Consider the following 16,318-nt stretch of genomic DNA (forward strand, 5'->3'; position numbering starts at 1 on the left):
TCTTGATAGATGAGTGAAGACTTTCATCCACTTCTCTTTTGAAGTTCCTTCATGCCATTTCATGGTGATGAACTCTCTCAAATGTGAATACGTAGTGATAAATCGGCGGTAGGCAACCCCATTATTATTCCAGAAGTGGCTGTGAATCCAGACTTGAAGGATCTGAACACATCCAATGAATCTACCTCTGCCAGCTCTTCGGCAATGGTTGAGAGACCGAAAGGTCTCGGCTAAGATGGTTGGTGCTGGGTTGACCCGTTTCGGAAGTTGCTCAAATAGTTCCACCACGGCTGCATCAATGCATCCCAAAATCTTCGGAAAGATGATCAAGCCATACATACCTAGTACAAAAAAGGTCTATAGTCTTCCATTCATCAGGGTGGTCATTCATTAGTTTACTTATGTGGATCCACTCAATTCCCTACCCGTTACCTTTGTTTCGGAGTCGGTCAGTCACCCACTTTTCATCAACTCCTGCAATCTTAGCCACTCTGTTCTTGAAAGACTGACTCTTGATGTGTTTGATGTAGGCTCGCTCCAGTTTAATGCTTTCACAGTGCAATAGTGTAGTATACTCTTCGATGGTAAGTACCATGTCCTCATGGTTAAAAGTGAAGCAACTGTATCCCTGGTTCTAGAATCGAACCAAGGCTCTGATTAAGGGCTCATCAGTCTTAACATGAAGCAAAAGTGTAATGTTACCATATCGCTGACTGAACTTCTGTTTCAAATCATTCTTCCAACTGCCCCAGATGTCCCGAAACTCTTGCATGTCGTTCTGCTTTAGGCTAATAGAGGCGTAGCTAACCAGTTCTGACACATAGCTTCCTTGAAGACTGTCTCCCTTTTCCTTCTGAGTCTTCTCGGACCATAGTCGTACATCAGGGTTTTTAATCTCTTGTATTACAATATCTTTATCCATTAATTAAGATTATTTTGTGTAACAAACACCTTTTTATAGATCAATGGCCTCTTGTTATGATGCAAATGATGAAAACAAAATAAAAGAGGACAAAATAAAAAAATTAGTGAGGTAAATCAAAATAATAAAATGAAAAATCATACCCCACATGATATCTACCCGAACATGTTTAGTATTCCTACTCGGACATGATCTCTATCCCGTATGCTAATTTTAAACAAATCCTAACCGCATATTTGTCTAGTTCGCATGCATTGAACATAAAGTAAAGCATGAAATAATTCTGGCATCCTAGGGTTTGAAATGAGGTTTTGGGGTAGGCTCTAATTCTTCAAAGTCTCCCGGTTTAGGTGCTAAAAAATGGTACCCAAGTTCTCCTTGTTGGTGCCCCCTTGGGCGTGCTAGACCCTTAGTCCTAAACCCATCACAGGCTCATGTGGACTAAGTTAAACTCGAGAGGACACATTCCCTTATGTCTATGCGGAGAATAAATTCACACGAAGACATAAGGTATATGAATCTCGAAGGCTACTTGCTAGGCATATGAGGTGAATAAATTCACACGAATGTGTCACTTTCACCCCCACTTAAAACGGGTTCGAAGCTCGGGTTTAGAGCCTTAGATGAAAAAAGACTTTAAGGGCTGAAATCATTGAGAAAAGGGTTAGTACAACTATTTACTCGAAAAAATATAATCAAAAGTAAGCAATAAGGATCGAAATGTTACCTTAAAATTTAAACTTACCATTTTCGTTGAAAAGACAACTGAAAATTACCTTAGCCTGACTCACTTGAAAGTCCCCAGCGGAGTCGCCAAGCTGTCGCAACCGTCTTTCGGTTGGGCCCCAAGATTGGGCTTCGACTTGAAAAATGTGGATTGGAGTCGCCACCGATCATTTATTTAAGAATAAATAGGTTGATCGGATACCTTATTTCTTACCTGATCTGCGTCTTTCCAAAGATGTGTCGGGTTCGGGAGTCGGTTACAATCAAGGAAGGATTAGCACCCTTGAACTGCCCTTTCGGTACTACGTAATTTCCAGTTGTCTTTTATTAAGAAAATTATAAGTTTAAATTAAAAGATAAAATAATGATCCAAAATTACTTACATTTGACGGATTTAAAAATATACCCTTTAAAAGTCAAAATATGGGTTAGAAGAGATGAATAAATGATAAATAAAGTAAAACAAATAAAATAAGGAGATTAAGAAAGAAATAAAGTAAATATAAAATGAATAGAATATATAAAATAAAAAATACAATAACACTAATATATACATAGCAAACAACTAAATAAAAATAAAATGATAATACAAATAAATAAATAAATAAAACAAGTAAAAGAATATAAAAACATAAAATATAAGATAAAGATAAAAAAAAAATAGATAAATAAATGAGTAAAATATATAAAAAAGTAAAAGCATATATATATAAGTAAAATAAAAAAAAAATCAAAAGTAATATACGTATTTATACATGTAAAATAAGAAATATATATATATATATATATATATATATATATAACACTAAAAAAACATATATACATATATAATAAAATTAATAGAAAGTAACATGCATATATAACAAGAATAATAAAGTAGGAAAAAATGATTTAGGGGGTGAATTAAATATTTAAAAAAATGAACACGCCTCGGGGTAAATCTAGGTTCGAAACTTCGAAACCCCACCCCTTTTTGGTTATATACGCAACCCACGTTTTGGGTTATTCGAACTAAATCTCAAGAAAAATAACGTGCACATGCGAGAAATGAATGAACCAATGTAAAAAAGATGCTACCTTTTATTTCATTTTCGAATCGTTTACAATAGCTTTGTCCTTGTATTTTCCGTGCTTTCCTCTGTGTTTTGTGTGTAAATCGTGTGTTACAATAGTGAGTTACAGTGGCTATTTATAGTGCTTGTGGATCATATCTTTAAGAGTTTAAATCATAATAGAACTCTATCCTATTTTTAGGAGTTTGAATCCTAGTAAAAATCTATCTTATTTTTAGAAATTTGAATCCTAATAGGAAGAAAAGGTGTGTTGACATGAAGTATGTAGAAACAAAAAAAAGCAAGAAACCAACACATCAATAAAGCTATCAAATCAATATCATCTGCACCACAAGTTCCTTACCGGTCCACTCTGTCACATCTAACTACATGTGTTCTATTAAAATTAACTTTTATCTAATATTTAAAATTTTAATCATAATCAGTTTTAATAGAATCATAATCATTTAAAATAACTAAAAATAATTAAAAATATATTCTCTGACATAAAGAAAGAAAACTTGAAGGATATCCATAACAGATGGATGAAAAACCAGTCATCCGTTAATTGCAGCATTCTCTAACACAGATATCGAACAACTATTGGAATGTCAAATACAAACAAAGGAAGAAATCACACATTTGGAAAGCAAACAAGCAAGAAATTTATCAAGAACCACACACCAAGAAGAATATCAAGAAGCAAACTAATACAAGAAACATGCATTGGGAGTTTAAAAATATCAGTAGCTATGATAACTTTTACCAGAGAAAGAACCGTTACGTTCAAATATTTAAAAAATTTATGGGATATCAATTTTATAATTTCAAAAAATCTCTTTCTCTTAGGCAATTCAGAAGTTACAAGGAAATCGACGAGATCTTTGGGGCAGTGGTGGTGGTCGTTCATGGCCATCTCCTTGTCCTTTTGTTCCCATTTTTCGTTATTTCCTTTCAATTTTACTAGTTTTCAATTTAGCTTTAACATAGTTTATACTTTTGTTTATACTTTTGCTTATCAAACTATCACTAGACGATCATTGTAAGATTTATGATAGTCCAGGTTGTGTTTTTTTAGTCTCTAATTGGCAAGACATGTTCGATAAATAAATATTTCTCAGTATTACTTTAAAAATTACTAAAATTGTGACATCATACATATAAAATCTATTCTATAAATATAACAATATTTTGCTGCTTTATAATTCAATTCACATCATTATTATTACAGTAATTAAGAAGTTATGAATTCAGAATTCTAAACACAAGTAAAGGAACTTAAATGTTGGACATGGGTTGCCAAGTCTTTAATTTGCTTATATTATTAATATAATAATAATGTTATATTTCTAATTTTAATTACACATCTAACATTGTTTATAATCGCACTTAGACTTGAATGTTGAATATCGTGTTCTTGTTTATGTCAGTTAATCACAGTTAGACTTGAATTATCTGTGGACTTGTGAGAGAAATATTAATTTTTTAGTGTCAAGTTGATGTTTTAAGACATTCTCAAATGTTTAATTTAGAAATTAAAAGAAAAAAAATGGAATAATGGGAGAAGATAAATAACTAAGATTGTACTTAACTTTCGACAACTTATCCTAAGATCAAAGGATGCAGAAGGTTTCGAGTAATCTTCTTTGTATTTAAAAAGCTTTGGCATAATAGTATGTACTCTTAATTTCATACATTAATCCTTATCTATCTGATTTTTTTTTAAAAAAAATAAAATTTCATCTATCCAAATTCACTAAATGAATTCGGTGACGAAAAGAAATATTAATATCTTTAAAAAATTATTCGAGTAATTATATTTTTATTATATATGTGCATCAGTAATAAAATTCTAAACATCCTATAAAAAAATCTTATTTTCTGAAAAAATTGAAAAAAAAAATGAGTTCAAGTTAATTTTTATCATATGAAAAAAATGAAATAGAAATACATTTAGTAAATAAAGTTATAATTTAGTTTACAGGTTTATTATTACCTATAAATTTAACACCATTTTACCAATATTAACCGTATCTGGTTGTCACTTGCTTCAAACAATAACCTGCCATAACCATTTCATATAATTTTTAGTTTCTCCTCAAATGAATTTATATATATGTAGGCTAAAACAATACACCACCAACAAACTAAAAAGTTTTCCTTGGAAACCTTATATTGAATCATGGCTGGACCTAACTCCACAACTATCAAATTCTTCTGCAGTTATCGTGGTAAAATCCTTCCTCGATACCCCGACTGTAAACTCTGTTATCACGGCGACAAAACCCGTGTTCTCTCCGTAAACCGCTCCATTTCATTCTCTGGTTAGTATTCTTGTTTATATTCCAAGTTTTTATGTTATTCTTTTATATAATGTTGTGTAATGTGGTGCAGAGTTGTTGTTGAAGATGGGAGAAATGCGTGGAAAGTCGGTGAGTTTACGTTGCCAATTGCCGACACGTGATTTAAACGTGCTGGTTTCCATTAGTTCTGATGAGGAGCTCACATATCTCATCAAGGAATATGATCGTTCGTCGTCTTCGCCTGAATCTTTTGTGAAGATCAGATCTTTCCTTTCCTGGAAAATAAAATTGACTTCTTATCCTACCCTGTCACCATCCTTGTCATTGTCGTTGACTACTTCAACTTCTTCGAATTCACCATCCACCACCCTCCGATTATCAAGCGTTCGACAGATGATCCCATGGTCTCACTCCGTCGTTCCCCTTTGTTGTCCGAAGACATCCAAGGCGAGCGACATTGATTGCCATGGTTACCAAGTTCAACATTGTTGAAAATTCAAAGCAGCCGGTTGGTGGAGCATGATTTTGTTGAGTATGGGCAGCTGATTTTTTGGTTGGTGGATGAAAATGGGGCGGCTGCAAATGTTCAAAATTAGGCAGTCATTTTGGTTGAATTCTGTGCATGGGAGAATTGCATTTTAGTCCCTGCACTTTATAGTATTTTCAAAGATTAGTCCTTAAGCTTCAATTATAAATACCCTTACCCATTTAGCTTCAAAATCATCCCAAATCATTTCTTTCTCTCAATACTAGAGGTTTTCTTGTGAGTTGTAAGTATTTTGTAAACATATGTAAATTTTCTCTCTTTAGTAAAAGATTTGCAGCAGCCCGGAGACGTAGGCATAATTGGTTGAACTCTGTTATCAATTTCGGGTGTTATTTTTTCCGCTTTTATTTCGCATTCTCACTAATATGGTTATATGGAAATTACTCGGTTAATTCGCAACAACTAGTATCAAGAGCTTTTGGTGGTTAATTTTGTCGGGTTTTCTGCGAGGTTACTATTCACATGAATAGTGAATTTCTTGAATAGTAAAATTTGGTCGACGATACGAATTTGTTGACGGAGGTGTTCTAATACACAGTGGGAGCGATGGCTGCAGACGAAGGGAATGTGAAAATTGAGAAGTTCGATGGTGCGGACTTTGGCTTTTGAAAGATGCAGATTGAAGATTTTCTGTACCACAAAAATCTATATCAACCTCTCTCAGGAAAGCAACTAGAGGGCATAAAGCATGAAGACTGGGCTCTTCTCGATAGATAAGCCCTCCGAGTTATCTGACTGACGTTATCCTACAATGTTGCTTTCAATATAGCAAAGGAAAAGACCACTACGGGTCTTATGGTGTCTCTCTCCAGTATGTATGAGAAGACATCAGCTTCAAACAAAGTTTACTTGATGAGGTGATTATTCAATTTGCGGATGGTGGAAAGGGCATCAGTGGCTCAACACCTAAATGAACTCAACACAATCACAACCCAGTTGAGTTCCGTGAAAATTGAATTCGATGATGAAGTTCGAGCTTTAATTCTCTTATCATCTCTACCAGACAGTTGGAATGCTACTGTTACAGCAATCAACAGCTCATCGGGAAACAACAAATTGAAATTCGATGATGTTCGAGATTTGATATTGAGTGAAGAAATTCGACAGAGATAATCGGGTGAAACATCAAGCTCCTCAGCCTTGCACACGGAGTCTAAAGGGAGAACTTCATAAAGAAATTCAAATCGTGGCAGATCGAAATCCAGAAGGGGAAAATCAAGAACGGGAAAGAAAGATTTTAACTATTATAATTGTGGCAAGAAGTGTTACTTTAAAATAGATTGCCGAGCAACAAAGAAATATACCGACGTACAGGAATCTGCCAACATGACAGAGGAGATAGGTGATGTCATGATTCTAAGCGTCAACAGTCCGATTGAATTATGGATCTTGGATTCAGGGGCATCTTTCCACTCTACCCCATGCCAAGAAATCATGGAGAACTATGTCAGTGGTGATTTTGGGAAGGTTCATCTAGCTGGTGATGAAACCTTGAAGATCGTCAGAAAAGGAGACATCCGATTAAAGTTGCCAAACCAGACTGCCTGGAAGCTGAAAGGAGTGAGACATATTCTTGGCCTCAAAAGACATTTGATTTCTGTAGGACAGCTTGATGGAGAATGATATAATACAACCTTTTCAGGCTATGAATGGAAGATTACCAAAGGAGCACTCGCCATTGCTCGTGGTAAGAAGACTGGTACTCTCTATGTAACCTCAAATTTAGAGAATATCATTGCAGTAGTAGATGCTGATGGAAAATCAAACCTATGGCACCAAAGGCTTGGCCATATAAGCGAGAAAGGGATGAAGACACTTTTGTCAAAAAGGAAACTGTCGGATCTAAAGAATATAGATGTCAGACTATGTGACGATTGCATCTTTGGAAAACAAAACAAAGTCAATTTTGTAAAGATTGGCAAGACACCCAAGGCTAAAAAATTAGAGTTGGTTCATACTGATGTATGGGGACCATCTCCAGTTCCATCTCTTGTAGGCTCACTATACTATGTCACCTTCATCTGATTCTACAAGGAAGGTGTGGGTTTATTTTCTAAAGAAGAAATCAGAAGTCTTTGATACCTTCTGAAAATGGAAGGTCATGGTGGAAAATGAGACTGATTTGAAAGTCAAGCGGTTGAGGTCTGATAATGGAGGAGAGTACAGAAATAGTAGATTCAGAGATTTCTACGCAAACAATGGGATCAAGATGGAAACAACAATTCCCATGACACCGCAACAGAATAGCGTAGCAGAGTATATGAACAGAACTCTGAATGAACGTCCCAGAAGCATGAGGATACATGTCGGCTTGTCCAAATTGCTATGGGCTCAAGCTATCAACACTGCAGCTTACCTGATCAACCGTGGGCCCTCAGTTCCCTTGGATGGTGGAATACCAGAGGAAGTTTGGAGTAGAAAAGAAATAAACCTTTCACACTTAAGAGTGTTTGGTTGTATTTCTTATGTACACATAAATTCAGCTGAAAGAAGTAAACATGATGCTAAGTCCAACAAATGTGTATTTGTTGGTTATGGTGGTGATGAGTTTGGTTACCGTTTTCGGGACTATGAAAATCGAAAGATCATCAGAAGCAGAGATGTCATTTTCAATTAGAATATGATGTACAAAGACAGGTCAACCATAGAATCAAGTAGCTGCAATACCAAAGCTGAAACAAAGGAATTTGCTGAGTTTGAGGAGATTTTCGGAAATGATGTTCAGATCAGTCCTGAAGCAGTTCAAGAAGAACCAGGCACACCAGAACTAAGACGCTCCTCCAGAATTCCTAAACCAACCCATCATTATTCATCTTCTTTGCACTACTTGTTGTTGACTGACAATTGTGAACCAGAGTGCTATGATGAAGCAATACAGGTGGAGGATTCAGTCACGTGGGAGTCTTCCATGAAAGATGATATGGACTCGCTTATGTCAAATCAGACGTGGGAATTAGCTGAATTACCATCATGTAAGAAATCGATCCATTACAAGTGGATTTATAGGATCAAAGAAGAGTACGATGGGAGGAAACGCTACAAAGCAAGATTGGTTGATAAAGGTTTTCAGAAAAAAAGAATGTATTGACTACAATGAAATTTTCTCTCCAGTCGTGAAACTGTCTGCAATCAGACTGGTGTTGAAAATTGTATCTGCAGAGAATCTACATCTTGAGCAGTTAGATGTAAAGACAGCTTTCCTTCTTTGTGATCTAGAGGGAGAAATCTATATGAGGCAGCCAGAAGGCTTCATAGAGGCAGACAAGAAAAACCTGGTATGTATGTTGAAGAAGAGCTTGTATGGTTTAAAACAAGCTCCTAGATAGTGGAACAAGAAGTTCGATAGTTTTATGAGTAGCAGTGGTTTTACCATATGCCAAGCATATCATTGTTGCTACATCACGAAGTTCGATAACAACTTCATTATTTTATTGTTGTACGTTGATGACATGCTCGTTGCAGACTCAAACATGCAAGAGATTATAAACTTGAAGCAAAAATTGTCGAAGCAGTTTGCAATGAAAGATCTGGGCGTTGCAAAGCAGATTCTTGGGATGAGGATCAAGAGAGACACAAAGTCAGGGACTTTGATGTTATCACAGACTGAGTACATCAACAAAGTACTCTCCAGGTTCAACATGCAAGATGCTAAACCAATAAGTACACCTTTAGGTGTTCATTTTAAACTCTCCAAAGAACAGTCACCAAAGACGGAGGAAGAACGTGCACACATGGTGAAGATGTTGTATGCCTCAGCAATTGGAAGTTTGATGTATGTCATGGTTTGTACCAGACCAGATATTGCTCAAGTAGTGGGAGCTGTTAGCAGGTACATGAATAATCCGGGCAAGGTATACTGGGAAGCAGTCAAATGGATCCTCAGATATATATAGGGTACCACAAACAAATCACTTTATTTCAGAGGTGGAGATACGATACTGACAGGCTATGTAGATGTTGACTTAGCCAAAAATGTTGACAGGAGCACTACAGGGTATATCTATACTCTAGGAGGTACTGCAGTGAGTTGGGTTTCTCAACTACAGAAGATAGTTGCTCTATCTGTTGAAAACATTTTGATGTTTCGATATAACAAATTAAGTTAAATGAATTTTAAGATTTTACAAAAGATTTTCTAAGTATATTCGATATAATTATTTGAATATCAAAATATTACTCCAAGTCTTTCAAAGTTCATTTTAATCCTTACTAAAGTGTAAAATTGTGTTTTATACTTAAACTATTTTAAAACAATTTTACAAAGTATTTCGAGCCTTAATCGAGCCAAAAATATTTTCTTTTTAAAGGGTTTCAAGAAAAATTAGATTGCCCAGGGGGTACCGATTTCCCCCTGTCTAACGGTCAAAAACAGATTGCACTTAGGGAACCGATTCCCCATGAGGGGGTACCGATTCCCCCCACGCTCTAAGCTATTTTATTAATTATTTCTCATCCCCAAACAACTCCAATGACTATATACGACTTCAAACACATTCCAAGCTATAAATACAAGCTAAGGACACTTGAAGACGCAAGAGAGCAACTATCCAAGCAATCAAACATAAGAGAAGAGTTTTTAATTCTTATTTCATCTTTCTCTTGTAAATATTTTGTTCTTGTGAGCTCAATCTTGTAAACACCTACCTTAGAGAGGTTTTCTTGTTTACTTATTTTATCCTTTTGTAAAGGGGAAAGGTTCTAGCTTATCCCGTGTAAAAGCTAGGGAAAGGTTCTAGTTTAGCCTAGAAAAATTAGGGAGTTTGTAAGGTTACTCTTTGTCCTCAAAAGAAAGAACAAATTAGTGAATTTGTTGGAAAATCATTGGTGAGGAGCTAAGGTAGTGGACATAGACTTTGATTGAGAAAGTCGAACCACTATAAATCGTTGTGTGATTCTCTATCTTTCAATCTCCTTACTCCCTAAACACAAAATCATTCCGACCCCTCTTTGCAAACCGTTCCGATTGTCGATTCGAGCTTCCGAAAATCTTAACACTATCCAAAACTGAAGCAGAATATGTTGCTATTACGGAAGCCATCGGTGAGGTGGTTTGGCTCCAAAGTTTCTTGGAAGAGTTAGACAAGAAACAAGAAAACAATGTCTTGTATTGCGTCAATCAAAGTGTTATCCATCTAGCAAAGAACCCGTCTTTTCATTCCAGGACGAAGCACATACAATTGTTATATCATTTTATTCAGTCTCTTCTGGAAGATGGGATTTTGAAACTTGAAAAGATTAGTGGAGCTCAAAATCCGGTAGACATGTTAACAAAGACGGTGACTACGGACAAACTGAAGTTGTGTTCAGCTTCAGTTGGCATGCTAGAGTAACAAGACCAGAAATTATGCTGCATTGATCGAGGTGTGAAGCCAGATTAAAATCAGTCTTCAAGTGGGAGATTGTTGAAAATTCAAAGGAGCCGGTTGGTGGAGCATGATTTTGTTGAATATGAGCAGCTGATTTTCCGGTTGGTGGATGCAAATGGGGCGGCTGCAAATGTTCAAAATTAGTCAGCCATTTTGGTTGAATTTTCTGCATAGGAGAATTGCATTTTAGTCCCTGTACTTTAGGGTATTTTCAAATATTAGTCCTTAAGCTTCAACTATAAATACCCTTACACATTTAGCTTTAAAATCATCCCAAATCATTTCTTTCTCCCAATACTAGAGAGATTTCTTGTGAGTTTTGAGTGTTTTGTAAACAAATGTAAATTTTCTCTCTTTAGTAAAAGATCTGCAGCAGTCCAGAGACGTAGGCATAATTGGCTGAACTTCGTTATCAATTTCGGTTATTATTTTTTCCGCTTTTATTTCACATTCTCACTAATCTGGTTATAGGGAAATTACTCGGTTATTTCCCAACAAGCATTGCAACCATATTCATATTAACCTTATTCAAAGAAGGAAAAACTTGCAATGTTGATATTAGAAATGATTTGAATTGGCAAAGAACAAGTAGAAACCATTAACAACTAAAAAAAGTGTTGTTTGGTTCTTTCAGAGAGTTTTCTTCCTGATTTTTTTTCTTTCTATCAAGATTTAGGGGTGTCGGCATCCATTGTATCTCACTATTTCATTGGTTCTTCGTTATTTGCTTCTTCTTCTTTTCCTGAATCGGTTGTCAATTGAAGGTGAAGAGGGTGTTTGATGTGGGTACTACGACTTGATTGGTGTTTTATCGTCCAGCTCAATTGCCATTAGTTGAGAGATCTTAGGATTAATAATGTATGTAGGAGAAAATGTTATTAATCAATTGAGTAATTTTCAACAATCTATTCTTTTATCTAAAAAGTATCCTTGTGTTCATATTTTTAATGTGTTCATTCTACCCTATACAATAGTCAGCGAAGGGATCATTTATACTTATTTGACGTGAGTTAAAATAATATGTAATAAATTTAAAATTTTACAAATTAATTACATCTGTATTGTTTAAGTCTTTATTGTTTAAGTTAATGAGTTATGTCACTACAATATCAAGATCAAATTCTCACTCATAAAATTACAGAAACTTTCATTTTTGTAGCTTTTGTTTCAAGACTTTGTTATAAATATATTACATTCACATGATGATCACTTTAGATTAAATTTGTTCATCTAATTTATTCACTTTTATCTCAATGTTCAATTTATAAATCAAATAGAGAAAATGGTTATCATACGAAGTAACAATTAATCATTCATCTTTAACTAATGAAATGTGACTGCATTCCATTTTCATAAACCCTTACAATATCATTGAAATGACACTATTTACTCTTTAATCAAGCCATAATATCATATTTATTAATGTATCTACATCATTTATAAGTCGCATACTCAACATAGCATCTCTTATCTTACTATTCTATGACACATCCAATCTTGATATATCAAAGTATTCAAGTCACACATATATAGTCCTACAATTATTCAAAACTAAGGTATATATTTTTTGAATATCCTAATTCCTAAGTGAATTTAATCTTTAAATGGATTTAATATAATAGTTCAGCTTGGGTTTTAGTGTAATATGATGCTAGTCCAAACTAACACATTTACGTCTCTATTTGGGAGTCAATCTCTCTGATAACTAAGACAAATCATGTCCTCATTGTTTAGTAATATTCTATGAGCTATAAATAATTTTAGATTATTAACTAATATAAGTTATCTTTTGTATTATAACCACTCTTATAATACAACTTATATTCAGTCCAATTTAATTAATCAATGAATAGATATTTGATTATCACTTGATTGATTTACATACAATTTGAATTTTGAAGATAATGTGGATAATAAACTAAAATAATAAAGACATACAAATTTTATTTATTTAATTTCAGTTTAAAAGGATTTCATAATTATATAGATTACTTCGTTTAGCATACTAAACTCTAACATACTCTGGGTATCATAATTATATTTATGTTATATGATAAAGATATTGGTAAGTGATTACTTGATAAGCATCGATATTCAGATTGAATTTGGGTTACTTGACACTAAAACATTGTTAGGCTTAAACGAGGTCGTGATAGTTTTTGTTTGAATACGATATTTGATAATAAAAAAGTGAAGAAATTTGATTGTGTAAGTCATTCAGGAAGATGCATATAACTGAAAAAATAATTCGAGAAATTCGAGGTTGAAATTTTTTAAGGAAAGGTAGTTTTTGAAACTTGGTTAGTGAAGATATCGTGTTCCACAAAAATTCAAAATACAACTCTCAAATTAATTATTTTAATATGATAAACCAACCGAAATATTGAATTTGATTCGATTCAAGACTTGGATCAAGGATTTGAATAGTTATATAGAAAATAATTAAAAAATGAACGGAATGGAAAAGTGGAGGGCCTAAAAGTGTAATTTACCCAAAATTGAAAGAACTGGAAAATAAAGGATCCTAAAGGCCTCAGTTCAACCGCAAAATTTTGAAATCTTACGGACGAGAAGACAATTAGAGAAATATAGTTGTTGGATAATTAATTTGAGATTTAGATTATTTGTTACGGTATATATAAAATTCTTTATGTTCACAAGATGAGTTTCATAAAAATATATTAAAAATTAAAATTTGATGTGTGAGCTAGATGAAAATTGTATAAAATTCATCATATCCACACACTATATCAAAATTTTAAATACTTTTTTTTATAAAAAAAACTAAAGGTACCTGAAAATACAATGCGATTTAGTTTAGCCGCACATTTTTCATATAAGCCTAAAATTAAAAGTGGCTAGGTAGTTTAAACTAACCAATAATGTGTTCATATATGTGCTTTCAAAGTTTTCTAGGGTTTAGATGGAAAAGGGACAAAATAACGCATTGGACCATGAAATGCAAAACTAATTAATATACCAAATTGTAATGAGCTCTCATCAACACGAACATATGGTCAACTACTCGATCAAGTTAACTTACATTGTTTATATATTTGGACGTTATGGATATTTAGAATATAAATTATAATATATCATTCCAACACGATATGATTCTCTCTGGGAGCACATTAACGGGATTAACGGATCATGAGTTTCTCGTCCCGTCGCCGGTGATTCAATTTGTTCATCAGTGTGATTCATCTCTCTCTTTTTCATAGTCCTATGGATTGGCGAAAACTCTTTGGGTGTCAAGCTGGCCACGAACTCACATATTTTGCCCCAAAATCAAGAGATAAGACCCTAACTGTTCAACCTCCCCTTGAGGTCCTCGAGGCTGGTATTGCTGAATGGAAGTCTTCTCTGGTAGGTCAGTTCTTAGGAGCTGCTCCAAACTTATTGTCTCTTCAGCGAGCAATCGAGAAACTCTGGAACAAAGGTGCTCATGTTCAGGTAAGCCTCGCTGGGAATAATCTTTATATTTTCTCCTTCAATTCTGATGATGCTAGGGATTGGGTTCTTAAGAATGGCCAGTGGCACATTTTCAATAAACCTTTAATTCTTCAAAAGTGGGAACCCAATTTACAAAGACTGAATTTTGAGCTCACTAGATTGCCTTTATGGTTTCACTTGTACAATGTCCCATTAGATTTGTATTCAAGGGAAGGCCTTAGTTATATAGCTAGTGCTCTAGGAGTTCCATTAACAATGGACTCAATTATTGCTTCTAAAACTATGCTTGAATATGCAAAGGTCTGTATTGAGGTAGGAGCTAAGGAAAACTTACCTGAAACAATTGATGTGATTCTGGCTAATGGCTTAACTACCACAATCTATGTGGAAGTTCCATGGTACCCTATCAGATGTAGAAAATGTAGTACTTTTGTCCATTCTGATAAAGAATGTATTATCAAAAATAATTCATCTCTTTCAAATCCTAAAATCTGGAGGAAAAAGACTTTTCTCAATGAAAAGTCTGATAAAAAACTGGAAAGTATAGAAACTTTTCAAAACTCCCTGCCTGAATCTTCTTCATCAAAGAATGGGGATGTTTCTACTAACAAGGATCCAAGAACAGAACCTGAAAACATTCCTAACATCCAAACAGATCAAGCTTCTAATCAAGAATCTTCTAAATCTCATCCTAATATTTCAAATGAGGGAATCATTCCAGAGTCACAAACCTTTCCTCTTGGTGATGATGTAGATATTGATATCTCTAATCAAGCTCAAGAATTTGTTCTTAAAATTAATGAAACTACTCCAACACCTAAAAGAGGAAGAGGTAGGCCTCTAAAGATCAAATTTAAATATGCTTTAAGAGGCTCTGCAAACAGATTTGATATTCTGTCAACATTTGATCAGAATTCTTCAGTAACTGAAATTCCAGTAAAGAAATCCAGACCTGCTACTGTTGGAGTTGCTAAATTAATCAAAGATCTTAAGACAAAAAAGAAAGAACAAATCTCAAAAGCTAAATGTATCTCATATGGAAATATAGAGGGCTCGTCCTCCTCTATTCCTCAATGTTAATTGGATTTTGGAATATCAGAGGATTCAATAATCCTCACAAACAGAATAAAGTTCTGAATAAAGCTAATCTCCTCAAAGTTGATATTCTTTGTCTGCTGGAAACTCGGGTTAAACCTGAAAATTCTAAGAAAATCTTCAATATTGTCTTAGGGAGCTGGAATGTCTTTACCAATTATGAATCTGCTATTAATGGTAGAATTTGGCTTCTGTGGAAAAAGGATATTGATCTTTCCCTCTATCTTTCAACTGATCAAAGCATTACTGTAAAATGTCTCTTCAATAACATTCCTTTCATTATCACTACCATCTATGGGAGTAACAGTGGCACTTCTAGAAGATTACTTTGGCAGCACCTTCAAGATTTGGATTCAAGGTTTGGATCACTTCCTTGGATTATGGGATGTGACTTCAATACCTTTATGCATTACAATGAAAGTTCTGACTCTCTTCTTCTAGGGCCTTATTCTTCCTCTGATATGATTGATTTCAAGGATTTGATTCAAGAGCTTTCTCTTTTTGATCACCCTTTCTTCGGCCCAACATATACTTGGAGCAATAAACAAAAAGATTCCTATCTTGCAAGGAAAATTGATAGATTGATGATTAATCATTCCTGGGCTTCTTTCTTTCAGAATTCTTTTGTAGAATTTACTTCTCCTGGCCCTTCGGATCACTGTATGGCTCTGGCATGGATAAATAAAGAAGCTCAAATCAATAGGCCAAAACCCTTTAAATTTTTCAACTTTTGGTCCAAACACCCTAATTTTCTTGAATAAGTCACACAATCATGGCAGCAACCTACTCAAGAAAACCATATGCAAAGATTGTTCATTAAACTTAAACGCCAAAAGCCTAGTTTGAAAAATCTC

The 16,318-nt window shown here is 34.4% G+C and overlaps 2 protein-coding genes across 2 annotated transcripts; both read left to right on the plus strand.

Annotated features, from left to right (window-relative positions):
* The first annotated feature begins 4,882 nt into the window (after window positions 1-4,882).
* LOC120203807 lies at window positions 4,883-5,495 on the plus strand. The gene is made up of 2 exons (XM_039203982.1): window positions 4,883-5,024; window positions 5,095-5,495. Exons 1-2 carry the CDS (start codon window positions 4,883-4,885, stop codon window positions 5,493-5,495), a joined length of 543 nt encoding a protein of 180 aa, XP_039059913.1.
* An 8,646-nt stretch (window positions 5,496-14,141) lies between these two features.
* On the plus strand, window positions 14,142-16,225 carry LOC120203808. The gene is made up of 2 exons (XM_039203983.1): window positions 14,142-15,396; window positions 15,600-16,225. The coding sequence occupies exons 1-2, from the start codon at window positions 14,142-14,144 to the stop codon at window positions 16,223-16,225; spliced, it is 1,881 nt and encodes a 626-aa protein (XP_039059914.1).
* The last annotated feature ends 93 nt before the right edge of the window (window positions 16,226-16,318 follow it).

The sequence above is a fragment of the Hibiscus syriacus genome, unplaced genomic scaffold (genome assembly GCF_006381635.1).
Source record: "Hibiscus syriacus cultivar Baekdansim isolate YM2019G1 unplaced genomic scaffold, ASM638163v2 tig00010263_pilon, whole genome shotgun sequence".
Classification (NCBI taxonomy): domain Eukaryota; kingdom Viridiplantae; phylum Streptophyta; class Magnoliopsida; order Malvales; family Malvaceae; genus Hibiscus; species Hibiscus syriacus.